The sequence below is a fragment of the Suillus paluster genome (genome assembly GCF_016628075.1).
Source record: "Suillus paluster strain FC165 chromosome Unknown EDB91scaffold_17, whole genome shotgun sequence".
In the NCBI taxonomy this organism is placed as follows: Eukaryota; Fungi; Basidiomycota; class Agaricomycetes; order Boletales; family Suillaceae; genus Suillus; species Suillus paluster.
Genome location: NW_024537577.1, coordinates 499829 through 517407, shown reverse-complemented (window position 1 = coordinate 517407; position 17579 = coordinate 499829). Strand labels below are relative to the sequence as shown.

Here is a 17579-nt window from a genome sequence, read left to right as displayed (position 1 = left end):
GCTGATTACCCCTTCAAGTTGAGTGACTGTATTTAAATTCAAGTCACTGTACATTTCAAACTTACACAAAAATGATCCTGGTCTGATACAGAAATTTCTTTCAATTCTTCTTGACCCTGCATCCCAACATGCCGATCTTTCAGTTACCAGAAATTGTGCAACCAAGTTCCAAAGATCCCATTCACCAGCATTTGGACCTAGTATGTATGTACCTTCAATGTTCTTCTCAACATTTGGCAGCCAAAGAAGTACTTCAAAACTGTAACAGAACATTTATGATTAGCCTTGACTAAAGTCTGTTTAGGTCCCTTACGGAAGCAGGGACTCAGACTTGACTTGATTCAGACGCTGCCTCATCATGTGGGCACAGGGATTTCACAAGCAGCCAAGCTTTCCAGAATGTGGGTCTAGCAGCAGAACATATTCTTTGAAAATTTTCAAACATGAGCACAACTAATCCCATTCAATCGCCAATAATTTCAAATGTCAGATCCCGTGACCACTAGGACAACGTACATGTTCCACAAGCTTTCCCTCTGCTGGTGATATTGGTCAACAATCTTCACTGCACCAGTGCCCCACACTTCTGACCATCAAAAATTCAAGCAAGATGAGTCCATTATATTTACACTACTACTTCTGTGCTGCCATTGCCACTGTGAGTCACTTGTATCCACAGAATATGATTTTGTTTCTCAATAAGACTTGCATCACATCATGCACCAGTTGCACCAGCCATGCCTCCCAAATATAAACTGTCCTCCACTACTAGTACCTCTGCGTCTGTACTTCAAAAACTGTAGAATTCTCCTGGAGGATTCTATGCTGCTATGCCGAGACTTATTTGTCATGTCAAATATTTCATAGGTGGACAGGATGGAAACATTCTTATCAGCAAGGGAGGAAGGCTCCAACCCACAGAGTTCATCATCCGCAGCATGTTTGAGATCAGTCACAATGATTTCAATTTCACCCTGGATGTAAATTTCAATCCTTCAAATATATTTCATGGTCACTTTGCAGATGTAAAATTGAGCTGTCACCTTACTGCTGGTTGTAACAATGCCTTCTGATTCTCATCAGAAGATTTCCCAGATGTCCTCAACAATCTTGCTCATTTTGAGGGATCGATTCTGAGGGCAAGAGGATATGAGAAGCTTAGTGTTATCCATAATTCACTTGGTCAGAGATTGATCAAATTGATGCACAGTCTCTTTGAAGTTGTAGTAAGTATACTTGTCTATCATGTGCATTACTGTGACTATGTACTGAATACTACCATGACAAAACAGGTCAATAAAGAACATCCTGAGCGAGATACTGCTAGCGAAGTTGATGCCGACGACAACTACTCAACAGGTGAGCCACAAAAAATTCTTATGTCCATTAGTACACTAATTATATTTACATGACTGCAGACTCGGATGGCCTAAGCTCCGACTTCAACATTACCACTTGGCCAGTGGCTGACCAATGCAAAGGTCACTGGCAGGGCCTCACTTCGACACATATAATTTGTCCCTTGCCAGCATATGATTTGGATCATAACCTCATCCTGCTGTCTGAGTATGAGTCAAAGCTAAAGGGAGCACTTGTTGAAGTGTACATGGCATTTTGCCATCATCAGGTCAAAAGCACAAAGTGTGACATTTTCAGTGCTGTTTTACGAGAACTTACTATCCTATCACCCCCTGCTGCCATGCCAAGCAGTCCCTTCAAACATCGCCATCTCGCTGCCAGCCCTCTGACTATATCTTGAATGGTATATGCTGCATGTTTCCTTTCATTCACATCACTTGCCGGCCATCAAACATTTGTTTTCATGTTCTCACTTTCATTTGCTTGCTGTCATACACTACTGAACTGCTGTATTATCAACCTACTCATAAATTGCTCATATTCCTGTTCTGGTGTCCATTATTGATTACCCACATTCAGATTTCGCATACATAGGCTCAGAACAACCTCAATTGTACCATTACTTCATGTGGCTATGTATTAAGGTTTTTTTGCTTATCTAAAGAGATGTTGATGAGTCACATGTGTGCTTGAGGCATGACCATTTTGGCATGGTGGCGACTACTGCACATAGACAGGGAGGATAACCAGCCTGCCACTACCCATCAAATACACGCTGACCAGGGAGAATGAGATGCACTGCAGGGGGCAAGACATCTTGTAGGCTGCAGCTACTTCCTTTGGTGTGTGTTTCTTCTACTAGTACTACTCTTTCTTGGTATATCTCATTCAGTTGTCCTTGTGGTGTGTAGATTCATGCTATTATAGCCATCAGGGAGGGCAGTGGACCGGTCAGGGTATGATTTTATTGTATCATCAGTATCCTTGGTTGAGTAATTCTAATCTAACTTGTGCTCATGCTGACCTTCCTTCCTCTGTTCCGCAGTTCACAGATGACCCTCCTCCATCTGTTTTACAGAATATCATCCTCCCTCGGTTTTGCAGACAACCCTCCTCTCTCAACTACCCTCCGTTTTGCTTGCTCCCTCTCCTTTTTGCCTGCTCCCCCTCTGTTTTGCTTGCCCCTCTTTGTTTTGCTTGCTCCCTCTCTGTTTTGCAACTACCATCCTCCCTCCATTTCGCAGACTACCCTCCTCCCTCTGTTCCACTTGCTCCCTCTATTTTGTGGACTACCCTCCCTAGATTTGCAGACTACTTGCAACCCTCCTCCCTCTGTTTTCAGATGACGGCAGAAGACTCCTTCCTTCTCAACTTGAAGTTGTCAATGGCCAGTGTGCGCCTGTGGATGATCCATATGCGCGTGTGGGGAGGCCAGAAATTGCCCATCCGTCAAGTTGACTCACAGATGCTGAACAAGTGGTTAATCGCAGGGATGTTTATTTGGAGGCGGCACTGCATGTTGTGGTATTCTCAAACTCAAGTTACTAGCGCTCTTGTCTCATGTGCTGTTGTGTTTCTCAAGCTGAGAGGCAGTTGGCCATGGCTATGCAGACCATGACCACTTGAGAGGATACCATGAGAGAGACTGATTGTAAGTTCTCTCCTACTATGCTCCCCCATTCCACCTACTACTAAGGGCATCAAAGTGAAACATTCATCACCATTTAACTTCATATTAGATAACTTCTATTTCCCTTGTCTATCATCATTCTCTTTACTAACATGTTCAATCATCCACACAGGGAATATGAACTTACCATCAGGCAGGAGCCAAAATGGGCCCATATGTGTAGTGTAAGAGGTGCATTAACTGCCTTTATCCCTTCTCACAAGTGCTCACCCTTACTTAGCTGACTGATGCCTCATTGGCCACCTAAGTATTAGAACTGAGGGTTTGTATCATTGGAAGCTTAGCCCCTCCAAAGTCATTAGGTGAGTTCACTGACTAACAACCTACATGTGTCCTTAACTTCTCATTAGCAACACCGTCTGCCACCACAAATCGATCTACTCTGCACCATTTTATGTTTACACTGTAAAGAACCCTTTTCGGATGTCCATTTACTTGTTAATTGATTTTCATTCAGAGATTATTCTGATTGGCTCTGTGGGATAGTAAATGATGTCAAGTCGGAGTTGCTGAACCGGAAGCTGGTAAGTTTTTTTATTTATATTTTGCCATCCCTTCATTCTTATTAATGACTGTTAGCTCATTCCAAATAGACATGGAGCTCCAGAACGTAAATTGTCAAGATGTAAGTTGTGTGTGTTATTTGAAATACACCAAATCAAAATGTTGCTGATCTCCCATAGTTCAGACAGTGCACCTTCCCTCAATTCCACACCTCTCACACCTACCTCTCACACCTACCTCTCACACCTACCTCTCACACCTACCTCTCACACCCTGCTTCTTACACCCTCAAAGTTCATTTTTTATGTCACAAACTAGCTCCCAAGCTGATGGTGCACCTTCTGAAGTAGTGACCTTGAAGAGGCAGCTGGCTGTTTTGGAGCCACAAAATGCAGAACTCCGCAAACAGCCAGCAGAAGAGAAAAGGTATGCATGGTCATCTAGCATTGGGTCACCCTCTGAGCCATTAATTTGATAGTGAATGCCTTTGTCTTGAGGGTCAAGTGATTCACAGACTCGTCTGCCTTACTGATCATGTCAAAGATCACATTGCAGAGTTTGACAGACGTGTGATGCTAGGTATTGACTTAGATGATGACACTAGCTTGAATGACCCTGAGTAGGTCCTTTGTCATTTGCAGTTGCTTGTGCTAATTATGCCCACTAGGGACAACAGGAAGTACAGATCATACAAGAAATTAGTCACCTGGTGTCCATCTATTTGTAAGCTTGTACACTCAGTAGTTGAGAATGGTGAGCTCTCTCACATATACAGCAAGGTGAGACTTGCAGACCCCTTGGTAATGAGGCTAATTGAGACCATTTGTAGTTAAATAAAGGTGCTGATGGAGCAAGGGCTGACAATACAACATGGCTCAAAATCACTGTTGCCTCGTGGTTAATGCAACAACCCCACCTTTGAGCCCTGTCATTCATAGGCAGAATAAATTAGGTTGTGGATTCAACAATGATGCAACTGGATGGCTCATATGCCCCGTTGATTATGACTGGAATGACCCAGTGTAAGTTTTGTCTACTTCATAACATATTTGCTGACCAATGTGGTAGTGTCCAACAAGGCATCAGGGATTATCACCCTGATTATCATGTTACGGCTCACTCTTGGCCTGCTTTTTTATATCAAGACGAAAAATATGACCCACTGAAACCTGTAGATGGTCTATTCAAAGGGAAATTACTTTTAAAGGTATGTTTCATGAGGATGAATGATCGTCTACTAAAATCACTTGTAGACATTCAAATACACCTTCACTTCTCCTACTTCTGCAGAGATGGACAACCAAGAGCAGCTTGACCCAGAAATGCTTTCTTGGCAGGGTTGTCCAAAGCAATGAAGGACTGATGGCAAGCGCCACACTCATTGTGATGTTGCTGGGCTGTTGAACATGAAATCTGTTCAACCACGATCAATCACATATGCAGCTGTTCAGGTGAGTATGATGTATCACTCTTCCTCAATGTGTTGCTGATACAGGCCACTCAGCTTAGGTTTGCTTTGTCTAGCACAGGATCATGGTGTATTATAGATGATGAGTTCAACCATCAAGAGTTCTATGATAACATCACCGACTTCCTTGAGCTTGCTGTGACATCAGATGTAGCTAAGGAAGTAGAAGACCTATTATTTTGGTGGAACTGATGAGTCATCGTGTAACTATCTAGTGCTGTTCTAATCATACTGTAACACAGCAAGGTTTTTGGATGCAAGCACATGTCCACCTATTGGCCCCAGAGAGTCGAACAATTGTCCATTGCTCAGATTTCACAGACTGTATCATGTGCATCGCATCACTATCCCGTTCCTTTGATGCTGAATGTGATTGATGTCTGGACCTTTTTCTGTAGTAACTGTCATCTTTATCATCTTTGTGACGCTTCCCAGAACTCTTTTCTTTCCCCCTGTTCCGTTCTTTATCTCTCTGTTGGTTACATTCCCTTTGACTGTTCCAACTATGTTCATCATGGTCAGGTATCCATCTCCTCATGCGCTCGGCAGCAAAGCCTCTTCTGCACGACTGTTGGAAAAGAGGACATGCGAGGACGACATTCCTCCAGCTTCAAGCAACAAGAATCCTACCTAACTCAAAGCCTACAAATAGCTGGAGAGTCAGATATGATGTGAACTTCACCATGGTCATTGCTTTGTAGATCACACTAGCGGTTATTGTTAAGGTCGTGCTCAAGGGGGAGGTTACTCAAAGGGCTTCAGCTTCAGCTCGTGCACTGTGCCCCTTACTCGAGTATGTGCCCTTAATTTCCGAGGGACAGAGAGGAATTTTGACAGAAGTCCAGGGAGTTCCGGAGGACAAACATCAGTGGAGTTCGGCGGAACTCCCAAAGACTATGTGGGGATGGAGTAAGGCTACTATGGACAAGTCCGGAGTAGAAACAGAACAGAGGTTAGACTACCCTAAGGTAGAGCCAGAGAATTAGTCCTAAGGTTTAACCCCTAAGACTCAGAGGTGGACAAGAGATGAGACTCAAGTCCAGAGATTGCAGGAATGAGCAGAACTAAGATGATATTCAAACTGAGGAGTTCTGGAGTATTACAGGGGTTTATATACTGTAGGTATCATGTAAGTAAATCAGTCAGCAAAGGTAAGGGCTATGTATGAAGCATGTGGAAAGTCTATTAGTAAGTGTAACAGATCAAAGTAGTGAAGTCAGAAATGAAGTAAGAATGGACAGATCAGTAAGCATAGCGGAAAAGGACATAACTGGTAACCGGAGCAGTAGCTATTCTAAAAGGAGTTAGGGGTGAGTGTGGAGATGAAGGCGGAGCGCCAGGCAGAATAGCAGGACGGAGAACTGGACTTTAATGGAGTAGATCCAGAATTCCTGATCTGGAGGTACGGGATATGGCACAGTCTCCCACATCACTATCAAAATGGCACCAAGATACAAAACTGTAGCAGAACACCACAAAGCTCAATTGCAAAGCAAGCGAGCATGTTATCAATGGTCAAATTTCATCACTGAGTCTATCATCATAATCAAAATAAAATTTATTTGTCTTCCTTTAGAAATAAGACTATAGAACAGGCAAAGTCTCAAACTTGTTGGCAAACATGTCATCATTTTAATTATGTATGTATTCCCTCAATATTCAGCACTATATGGACATTTTATCTACCATACACTTTCAAACAGGATGTTGTTGTGTTCTTTTCCACCTTGGACCAATTGCATGACAAGCTTGGGTACAAGTCCAGTGTTCCTGAGGCACACACCATACAATCTTGTGTTATGGCAGTGCTTTGGAGAGTAGATGACAAGGGTTGGACTCTGCTGCACCCTGAGTTGGACAATTCATTTATTGCAGTGTTGGGTCTGCACAAGTGTGGACCAAGTAGGATCATTATGAGGCTTTGTTACACATGACGCAAGAATGGTGCTTCATCAAGCAGATGAAACATGCTGGTCAAGGTCATCACCCCAAAGGTATTGGTGCAACTGAATGAGGTGCATGTACCATTTTGTGTCCTGCATGTCCCCACACAGGCAAAAACCTGCCAGATGGATGGGAAAATGTGCCATCTGAAATATGGTATGTATAATGTCACCTTTCCCCCTGAATTTTCTCTTACACAGAACCAGATTTCTATATGCCTTATTCCTTGCCATTGATGCCAATTGTTGTCTGGCTCGCCATAATGTCTCTTTGGACATCGTTGATACTGGTCTCAATCATGGATATGTGTTTTTTGTGGAGGAACAGGTGTATAAAGGTTTCATTGGTTCACATGAGCAAGTCATCCAGGAGGTAAATCTTCTATTTGTTGTGAGCACTAAGTATAACTCTATGTAGATGAGTTCATGTTCCAGTCACAATGTGGTCAATCTTGCAGATACAAGAGTCTCACATGGCCTTGCAGCCACTGCAGTACTATTGATTGCGCATGACACAATTTAAAATGGCCCTGCTCAGCCAGTGACTTACAGAAGGGTGAAAAGTGTGCAACAGTCCACATCCTTGCTATATTGCTAACAACACAACTTACAGGTATCTTATTCTTCTTGAGCATGTGGTCTTCATCAGAGATATTGGTATTGAACATCTCATATGATATTGCTTGCCAATGGAGCAAGCATCTCTGGACATGAATGTCTGCCTTCCCACACCAGTACCACATCAAGCATGACTGAAAATCAATCACATTTCTCATATCAAAATTCCACCTGCTGGCCCATGTTACCAAATGCCAGTCAAACTTTTCCTTCAATGTCATCAAGGGTGTTGGTCACACAGATGGTGAAGCTCCAGAGTATGGGTGGGTGGACATAAACCCCATTGCTATAAGCATGCACAAAATGGGTCCCAGTTCAAGGTGTGACACCTTAGATGACCACTTCAGTGACTAGAACTGGAAGAAGATCTGTGCAATGGGTAAGTTTTTAGCCTCTCACTGAATATCTGGATTCAAAGTATCACTGTCTCTTAGGTTTAATTTTCCACCAAAAGTACAACTTCACATTAATTGAAGTGCAAGAACTGTCATAACCATGCCTAATGGGTAGGAAGGAGGTTATAGAAGGGCTCAGCTTCAGCTTGTGCACTGCACTCCTTATGCAAGTACAGTGCCCTTAACTTTGAAGGACAGATAAGGGGCTCACCAAAGGTCAACTCCGACATGCTCCAACAGAGATATGGTTATGAGGGACTTTGTCTGACACGCTCCGACAGAGCTAAGGCTACGAGGGACTAAGTCTGACATAGAAAGTAATACTAAGACTGTCGAAAGACAGAGGTGGAGGATGGTGAGACTAGTATTGAGGTCAGAGTAGACAGTGAGCAACACATCTGCTCTACCTGACCCTATCATCTACTTTCCCCTTACTTCTGCTCCACTTGTTCCCCATCCTGGTGCTCCTGCTTTATTGCCTCATCAGCTACCTCCTTACATAGGTTCCATTCAACTGGACCACCTTTCCCCATTTAGGTATATACATCCCCCTTTGGTACATGGCCAATCCCTCTCAGATCACTGGTTATTCCTATAGCTGTCTGATTACTGATCTGTCACATACATATTGATATCCACTCTGACTCTTATGTTTTTCTCTATAATCATACTTACTAACTGAATACTCAGCATATAGCCTCCAGCTATGTACACTAATCACTGCCCCCTTACCTAGAATATATAGGATATCATGTACTTAGCTTGTAGTCCTTAGTCTTAATATTACTTGTCTTCTCCAGTTTCTACTGTGAGAATTCTCCATAGGACTTTGCTCAACTCCGGACACAAGTTTCACCTTATCATCACCTCCACTCCGACTCAGAGCTGTGCTCTAAGTCTTTACCTCTTGTCCCCTTCCTCCAATATACCTTACCTCCAATCCCCTTGATTCCTTCTGCCTTCAACTGACTTCCCCTGTCTCATCCACCACTTACTAGTCAGTCTGCCACTAGTAGCCTTTACTTCCCCAACCCTCAAGTGGACCAAAGCAGTCTTCTCATCCTACTGTCGGACAACATTGGTCCACTCCAAATTTGGGGCACATACTCAGCTAAGGGCGCAGCACAAGAGCTGAAGCCAAGCCCCAACCCCTCCACTTCTCCATCCAAGCACAGTACCTAACAGCAAGGCTTAAGTCAAGTTGGAGGTGGTTAGGATAGGTTTGAGTCTATATTCATATTGTAGGAACTCTACCGGAATACATAGGGTTTATATACTATAGGATTCTGGGCTATGCAGCACAGTGTGGTGGAGTACAAAGTAATGATAAAAGGGACAATGAACCATAGTATATAACAAGCTAAATTGGAATGGAGGATTGGATCATACAAGGTACAGAGACTAGATGGAAAGCAGAATATACAAAGGAAACGTAGAATGGACTGACAGGTGCCTTGTACCTTGATCAAGTCAGGGGCAGAGGAATGTATCTGATGTTGGAGATACATATTGAGAGGTGGAGGAGCATAAATGAGGGTGGAGGACTGTGAATGAGGGTGGAGGAGTATGGATGAGGGCAGAAGACACTAACTGAGGGCAGAGGAGACTTATGTGGATCATGGATATGACACTGGGCCTGGGTGCAGTTATTGTATATGCCTAGTGTTTTCCACCTGTAGTCACTAGATGATATTGCCACTAAAACCAAGGCCCACAACATTAGTCTTTTCCTGCCATCCTCTCTACCCCAGTGAGTGCCGTGTGATGACTGCTTGCTCAAACACAAGTGGGAATTGCGTGAAGTTCAGGCATATGACACACTGAATTACCTCCACACCATGCTTAACCTGTGATACCACCTTTACAAGTATAAGGACACATTTATTTGAGGACAGCAAGCAAATACCCAAGCAAATGGAATCATAAATAACACTGAACATTGCATTGACACCTTATCACTTAAGTATTTCACTGCTAGAGACACACTTCTGAATCTGGCAACAAGGCTGGGCAAGAACAATGACTGGGAGAGGAGCCTCAAGCTACTCAACAAGCAAAAGGATGCAGTCCCACTCAAACACAATGATGGCCGAACAGTAGGGCAACAAAGTATATCGTGGATCTGGAAGACTTCAACAGCAATGAGTTAGTGCTACAGGACTGTTAGTAGGCTCTAACCACTGGTGCTTCTCACTGACCTGGCCATTTTATAGCGCTACATGTTGAATGGTGTAAGGCATGAGCATGAGCTCATTTCTAGGAGGAAGAAGTGCAACTACTGCAGGAGGAAATGCACTGCATCATTGCATTTCTTGACTGGCATGCAGGCTGGTGGGACATGCGAGGTCCATGGTGTGCTTTTAACTCACTGCAGGCTAGAGAGGGTGCCCTTGCTTATGCACAGCACTAGGCTAATCTACATTGAAAGATGGTTGTCCACATCAAACTCATGTGGGCAGCTGACCCTTCATGGCAAGAAGCTCCCCTTCTCGCAGTTGATCAACATTATGAGTTGCCACCAAACTCCAATTCCCATTAGTAAACTACTAAACCTTGCACAGTGTTTGCTAATTTTCACAGCTCTTGTTATGGTGAAGCCCAGCTTCACCAACAGTGCACTTGATGGGGTTGATTCCGTGTCCACTTCATGGAGTACTGAGATGATGGAAGACTGAAATGAAGGCTGTTCATCCAGAATGACTGACTGAAGGATCAAAGCAGATACTAGAGTCATATATCACAAGTGAAGATCAAGTTAGAGAAATACATGGTCTAAGAAAGTGTCCCAACTAGGTAAGTGTCTATGTGAGTCATAAGGACTCAGAGATAAGAGTCACCGGTCCAATGGTAAGGGTCCAGAGTATAGTACCAGCACAGCGGTAGGTGTCCAAGTCAGATAACGCTATCTGTCATGATAAGCAATAAGGCGATAAGCGATAGTTATTACCAGTGTATCGGTAGAGGTGATAAGGGAGAAGCGCGCAGCTTCTATTGATCCCGGTCTAGGTCCAGTCTAGAGCTGTCATGCTCCAACAGCTGTCATGCTGTGCTCTGCAGTTTAGTCATGTGCTGGTGATGTCATCTGTCACATGTTGTGACATGGTTGTGACAGTGACATTTGGTGGAGACAATAGGGGTCTGAGGGTCCCTGTAACAGCTCTCACAGCACCACAGAACTCGGCAATGCTGATGTAAGTCATAGTTCAACTCGTCAAAAATTTCAGAAGTCTTTGTTCTACACTTCAACTCTTAACTTCTACCTACACCACTGCCATCCTTCAAGTAAGTCTTTTATTTTCTTTATTTTCTTATTACTGCTTGCTTATTATTTACCTTAACCACCCTCTCCCACTCTCTCGGCACAGTCAGCAGACTTGGCACTAACTACTTTGACCTTAGTTGACTCGGCTTCAAGTTGTAAGTCCTTTTATTTCTGTTTTTCTTATTATCTACTAACAGCCTATTATATCACCTAGCTGCCCTCAATCTATCACACCCTCCCACACGCTCTATCCCCTCCTGCACCTCCCAGTACCATCTTGCACCATCTTGCACCCTCTCAGCACCCAATATCTTTGTGGTACCTTCTCACACTCTTTCAGTAACTCTTAGATTAGTTCATGTTTAGAGTAGTTGAATGCAATACATTGATTCCAATTTTTTCAATTGTCTGAAACTTGATTTCTATCAAAATTTAAACAAAACCAAAAGAATACTGTGTATTGAAGGTACTGCTGTGAGCTCTGGGAGGTTCTGTCTAGCTCTGTACAGTTACGGTAGTATTTGTCCAGTTGGGACCAAGCTGTAGCACTGTGGCACTGTCAACCTCTGTCCAGCTCTGTACAGAACAAAGCAATTTACCGATGCCCCTGCTCATTCAAGTGTCTGTCATAACTTGATTTGAGGTTATAATGGAGAGGATGACGAGGGCAAGTATATAATCTACTGTATTTCTGTGTTTATGAGTGGTGGGTACCATGCCTAACAGATGGGCTGCAACAAGAGAACTATGATATCATTTGAATTATTCAGTCCTGGCTCACGATTGGTGGAAACATCAATCAGCATGAGCAACTTGCGTGAGCTTTGAAGGTGATATATCATGAAAAGCCCAAAAGTGATATATCATGCAAGCCCAGAGCTTTGAAGGTGATATATCACAAAAGGCCTGAAAGTGATTTATCATGCGAGGTGATATGAAGGTGATATATCAAGAAAGGCCCGAAAGTGATTTATCATGCGAGCTTCAAGGTGATACAAAGGTGATATAACATGAAAGGCCTGAAAGTGATATATCACACAAGCCTCAAGGGCTTTGAAGGTAATATATCATGCAAGCTTCAAGGTGATACATCACAAGATTGTGCATGCAGGTTTAATAAGAAGGTGATATATTATGTGAGCTTTGAACAACAGGAAGGTGATACATTACAGGACAAGCTTGATGTATCAATGGTCTATGTGATACATCACAGGACAGGCAGCGGGAAAGGTGAGGGAGGTGTATGATACATCAAGGTCTATGTACCACAGGCTCTGATATAACATCAGCCTTCTACAATATTAGACATTGATATATTATACCTACAAGATATTGTGGAGAACGGTGGCTGAACACTTTGCGCAGGTGAGTGACGTGGCTGCAGACTCGGAGCGGACAAGAGTGGCTGAAGACCGAGAGTGGCCGAGAGTGGTTGGACACCGCGAGTGCTACTCAGTAGTGCTGCCGAAGTCCGGTTCGGTCAGGTTCATTGACCTATATCTGTGAACCCCGAACTTAACCGCTGGTCAGTTTCAGGCAGTGAGGGCGAACCTTGGACCGAACTCCTGTGAACGCGTTCACAAGGGTTCGGTCCCAGTTCAGAACGGGTTCGAACCATCGAACCCTACATTTTGATTTGCAAAACTTGCCCACTCGCCGAGTGGGCAAGAGTGGCAGGAGATCGAGAACTGGCAGATATGGCAGAGGAATAAAGAAGAGTGGCTACAGACCAAGAGCAGGCAAGAGTGGCTGCAGGCCTGATGCGGACTAGCCTGGCTGCAGACCCAGAGTGGGCGGGACTGGCTGCAAACCCGGAGAGAGGCGAGACTGGCTGCAGAACCAGAGCGGATGACCGTGGCTGCAAAGTGAGGGTGGGCGAGACTAGCTGCATACTCCAGGAGGGCGAGAGAACTACCTCGCTAGGCAGAACTTATAGTCGAAGTGTCAACTACCAGCAGACATAATAACTTCATGGGCTCCCCGGCTTAGGGGCCGAGCTGGTTTCTATGAAAACTTGAGTAGAAGACCTTGAAATGGATGACGACAATCTGCTGGAGGCCCTGCAACAGGCTCTGATGACCACGACTTTGATATCATAGGGTGAGTTGGAGTTCGGTCAGATGACCGTAAGTACCCTCGGAGGGAGACAACCGGAACGAACAGTGAGTACTATGCAATTGAGAACTTCAGATCCTCATGCCAAAACCATCGGCACTCCCTACTACTATTACTACTACTCTCTCCCCCCGTTTGCACCACTTACGGTGTACAGCAAAAGAATTGTATCCCGATGTTACCGTCTTTGAGGGTGCAGCGTCTGTCTTTCCAGACATTATAAGGGAAATCCGGACACTGCGGATTTTCCTCGCACGCACTCCAAGCGCATGATGAGTCGGTGGTGTCTGAGTCCGGCATGGCTCGTGCACCAAAAGGACTGATGGCCGTGAATGCCAAGAGAATGATTGTCAAGAGATTCATCTGTTCAGTTGTTATAAGTCGGATCTACAGCTACAGGTTGATGAATTGACTCTTACCGTCAAAAAATAACCAGCCTGAGTGTCAAGCTAAGCGCGGGGGTTTATTTTCGTTTGTTCGTCGATTCCATGCTCATGCGCTTTATAGCTGCTGCCCGTTAAAACAAAATTGTCCGTAAGTTCGAAAACGGCATTCATGTTGGCATGATGAGAAGGCAGAATCTCTTGATCATTAGTAGAAGCTTAACTAGTAAGAGCCAGCCTAGTGTGAAGCAAGCCAATGGCAACAAGACACATACTATCCTCACTCATTTTCAGGGATAAAGCTTCGCCGCGGGCAACCGAATCTGGAAAAATCCAAATGCCTGCATCAGAGGTTATAATGTCATTCTACCTGTACCTGATCGCTATATGCGACCGAGTACGCGTCCATTAAATGCTACGATAGTCCTATTCATAAACGCACGCGTACATAGAGTCATCTCATCAACACCGTTGGCACGTAGTGTTGCCGCCGAGGCGAACCGAATCGAATCGAGGTGGAAAATTGTGGTAATTCGATACAGCTCGGCACTTACGAGTTGTGACGAATTGTGCCTCGTTTGACTCGCGAATTGGTAATGAGTTCGGGAGTGATACGGACCGGTAGTCCAGCCAATGAGAAGCCAGAGATGCTCGTACTACCAACGACGATTATTTGCAAGTAGCTACACAATAAGCAGACAGAACTGCAATAAACTAAATACAATCAATCTCCCTTGCATTTGCGAGCAACTGATCGAGCTCTCGAAGATTCCCGGCAGCCATCAGCTCGTCAACTGCTCTTGGAGTCACAGGTCCACATATTATGTAGTCCTGCTCGTTAGCCACCAGGTCCGCTATAAAATTGAGGCGGTCTTGCTTGTAGACGAACTTCAGAACTTGTAGTGCTTCAAGCGTGGTCGGAGATAGGTTACTGCGCCGTAGAGTGCAGGTCTCTTTGCTGGATGAAAATCTGCGCTCGGAAGGAACGGATGAAGCTTGAGCAGGGAGGACATCCATAGCGATGCGAAATAGAAGCGGGAATGTGCGTTCTTTTTGCTAGCACAACAACTGTTATTCCTACGAAATTAATGAAGGAATTGTATGGCATACCTCCCAGAAACGAATTATATCTGTTGTGCGTTCAGCCGCTTCAAGTAGTAGACCTGCATCTTCATAACGAGAAAACTCACACTCGACATCTTTCCTACCCTGTTCGAGTTCCTTGTGGATGCGTCCTCTGTGGTTTCCGGTGCCAGTGAGTGCATCATTGGTTCGGAGACGATGATGGTGAGAGTCGGAGGAATAGTGCTAGTGCTAGTAGTAGATGCTGACCGCCGAATAGTTACATTGAGGTTGTTCATGCGCCCGTATCCAGCAGACAAAGACCGAGAAGCAATCGATGTTGAGTTGGTGAGCTCCCGCTGTGATACCGAGCGTGCGGATGGTTCCAATCAGGTATGGGCCTGGCCAGCTCTGATGGACGCAAAAAACTGCATCCATGGGAATAGCATATCCCACTTGGAGACCAGAAAATGGGTGATGGGACCGGCTTCCGCCTCATTATTTGTAGCCACCTGGAAGTTACTGCAGACTAACATGACCCCACGGAAAGATTCCTTAGCAAGCAGGATATTTGTAATATTTGCGATATTTGCAATGGAGCCTGTCGCTGTGGTGACTTCAGGGATGCGAGAAGTGTCCAAGGGAGAATAAAACACCGGGAACAGGCGGTGTTTGTGTTCATGTGGAAGTGGCAGGTTTTCGACAACTAGGTCGAGGTCCGCTACGCTTCCATGTAGGGCTCGTATAGCACTAGAAATAAGATGTGTCGGGGGCTGTGTGCCACTGTGATTACTAGCCAAAACCGCACTTGAATATTATCGGGTAAGGCTTTCAGCGCATTTATTTCTTGAGCGGAGATTTTGTATGCCATCTATGCTGCTGCTACCAGTGAGGCGTGACTGCTAAAAAGAAAATGATGGGCCAGCGCCAATTTTGGCATATGAATCACCTCACCCAAATCCAATGCGCAACCGTCAACGTGCCAACAAACACTGCATTTATTTCTTTTGATACTTCGACATCTATGCTACCTATCCGCCTCTTTTTGGTCGGTGTTCACTGTGCAAATGAGGTGCTGGGTTGGCAACCGTTGATCTGATCTTGCAGACACTGAACTACCGCGGTGAGGGTCTGAAAGTTGAAGGCGGTGGCATCCAAGAAGTTGCTGATAGTGGTGTGACCCCTCATACATATTGTAAGATGTTTTTGGTGGATGATGTATCATAACTGATCTTTAGAACCTTGTCCCTTGCAGACGTGAACTTCGGTGTATTGGCCCCTGTCACATCGGAACGCATGCTACAGCAAATTGAGCCAGGAACTTGGGTACATGTACGTCTACCACAGAAGCCGCTCTTTTCAACAAAGTCCAATCACTGAATAAGTATCATCCACGCTAGGACAAAGTAGAAAAGTCTACAACACGGAAAAAACCCATTATTCTCGCAAGTCAATAGACATAGACTTGCAATGACTTACAAGAGTGGGTATACAGCGAGCAAGATGCGCTGTGGTTCAATTTTCGTGCCGTCCAAGAAGTTTACGGATGCTGGAGCCAGAATTAAGAATCAGTCGATTGAATGAGACGTAGGCGGAGCGCACCCCATATACACCAAGCCCAGGCAGCCAGGGCAATGGGCACACGCACCCAGATGACACGCACGAAGCACGAGATGAGTGCCGCGATATCTAATGGTGCTATGCAATAACCGAGCGCGCAAAGCCCTTGAAAGAATGACCTGGTCATTGGAGCTTGAGTGTCATGACAGGGGAAGGCTGAGATGCATTGCTTACACTCTGCCACCGAGAAGCTAGGAATGAGAGGCAAGATTAGTGTCCTTGCATAACCGGAGATGAGTATACCCCACCTTAGCCTGGACGGTCACAACAAGGGAGCCAACGGACACAATCACAACCACGGAAGTGAATACCCCTAACGACTGACTGGCGGGTGCCTGTGGTCCGTGGACAAACATTTGATTCATATTCATCTCACACCAACGAATAAAGGCAGACGCACATTCACGCTCAACATGATGCCTAGGCATAGACAAAGCAATAATGGACCCCAAAGATCCCAGTCTCTGCAATAATATCAACGCCGAACCTAACTGGAATGTCGGGCACTACTAACCTGAGGACTTCACGTCCACTGGATTTACGAGGGTAAAGCACATGTACCAACTTCGAGTATATCGAAAGCAAGTCGCGTGCCTTGGCCTGGGGTCAGCTTCTACGAGGGGGCAAGGGTGGCTGCACTCACGATAGTGGCTGTGACAGGCTCATCTAGAGTGTCCACTCCAGAATACCTAAAGAACGTTTACACAGTAGTCGATGCACATATGTGAGACTTACCGAGTCTCGACTCGAATGCCACCTACAGTCTGCCTGTTGGAACTGCTGCTGGGTGCACCATTGGAACCTATGTTGCCAGACACGTTCGGATTCGGAGAGGGAGTTTCAGAAGGCCTTGCGAGCTGTTCTGGTTCCCTCGATTTTCCCTTGTCTACGACTGGTGATGGTGCTGAGAAACCAGGGATGTCTTGCTCGTCCAGGTCATCATCATCTTCGTCTGTATGGATCCCTGTTCGAATTGTGGCTACGAACGTGTCATGGATCTGGAACGCACCTGCTTCTATGAATCGCGAAGTAGAAGTTAATGGAAGATGGCTCATGGTTAGTAACTGTAAATATGAGCAGAGTAAGTACTAAGTGGCACCCTTGCGCACTCGCATATTGTGGATGCTCATGCAGACGTGGTCATGATATCCACATACGGA

The 17579-nt window shown here is 45.0% G+C and overlaps 5 protein-coding genes across 5 annotated transcripts; 3 read left to right on the top strand and 2 right to left on the bottom strand.

The window, feature by feature from the left end:
- Nucleotides 1-128: 128 nt before the first annotated feature.
- On the top strand, nt 129-1759 carry EDB91DRAFT_1080908 (uncharacterized protein; the record flags this gene model as incomplete). Its single annotated transcript, XM_041315305.1, has 7 exons — nt 129-204; nt 305-401; nt 529-658; nt 804-1011; nt 1084-1226; nt 1293-1359; nt 1419-1759. The coding sequence occupies 7 exons, from the start codon at nt 129-131 to the stop codon at nt 1757-1759; spliced, it is 1062 nt and encodes a 353-aa protein (XP_041178793.1).
- Nucleotides 1760-3857: 2098 nt separating this feature from the next.
- On the top strand, nt 3858-4908 carry EDB91DRAFT_1246984 (uncharacterized protein; the record flags this gene model as incomplete). The annotated part of the gene is made up of 6 exons (XM_041322748.1): nt 3858-3979; nt 4032-4172; nt 4221-4276; nt 4506-4575; nt 4622-4760; nt 4807-4908. 6 exons carry the CDS (start codon nt 3858-3860, stop codon nt 4906-4908), a joined length of 630 nt encoding a protein of 209 aa, XP_041178792.1.
- A 6093-nt stretch (nt 4909-11001) lies between these two features.
- On the top strand, nt 11002-11582 carry EDB91DRAFT_1080906 (uncharacterized protein; the record flags this gene model as incomplete). The annotated part of the gene is made up of 4 exons (XM_041315304.1): nt 11002-11168; nt 11202-11259; nt 11377-11394; nt 11454-11582. The coding sequence occupies 4 exons, from the start codon at nt 11002-11004 to the stop codon at nt 11580-11582; spliced, it is 372 nt and encodes a 123-aa protein (XP_041178791.1).
- Nucleotides 11583-13148: 1566 nt separating this feature from the next.
- On the bottom strand, nt 13149-14087 carry EDB91DRAFT_1124515 (uncharacterized protein). Its single transcript, XM_041318362.1, is given in 5 exon segments — nt 13149-13322; nt 13333-13479; nt 13503-13717; nt 13774-13861; nt 13912-14087. 2 exon segments carry the CDS (start codon nt 13715-13717, stop codon nt 13473-13475), a joined length of 222 nt encoding a protein of 73 aa, XP_041178790.1. The 5' UTR covers nt 13774-13861; nt 13912-14087; the 3' UTR covers nt 13149-13322; nt 13333-13472.
- Nucleotides 14088-15745: 1658 nt separating this feature from the next.
- On the bottom strand, nt 15746-17548 carry EDB91DRAFT_1124500 (Yip1-domain-containing protein). The gene is made up of 12 exons (XM_041318361.1): nt 17429-17548; nt 17155-17371; nt 17063-17108; nt 16934-17013; nt 16820-16883; nt 16668-16754; nt 16594-16610; nt 16402-16538; nt 16279-16348; nt 16038-16215; nt 15907-15994; nt 15746-15847 (listed from the first exon to the last, which is right to left on the bottom strand). Exons 1-10 carry the CDS (start codon nt 17472-17474, stop codon nt 16173-16175), a joined length of 807 nt encoding a protein of 268 aa, XP_041178789.1. The 5' UTR covers nt 17475-17548; the 3' UTR covers nt 15746-15847; nt 15907-15994; nt 16038-16172.
- Nucleotides 17549-17579: the final 31 nt, after the last annotated feature.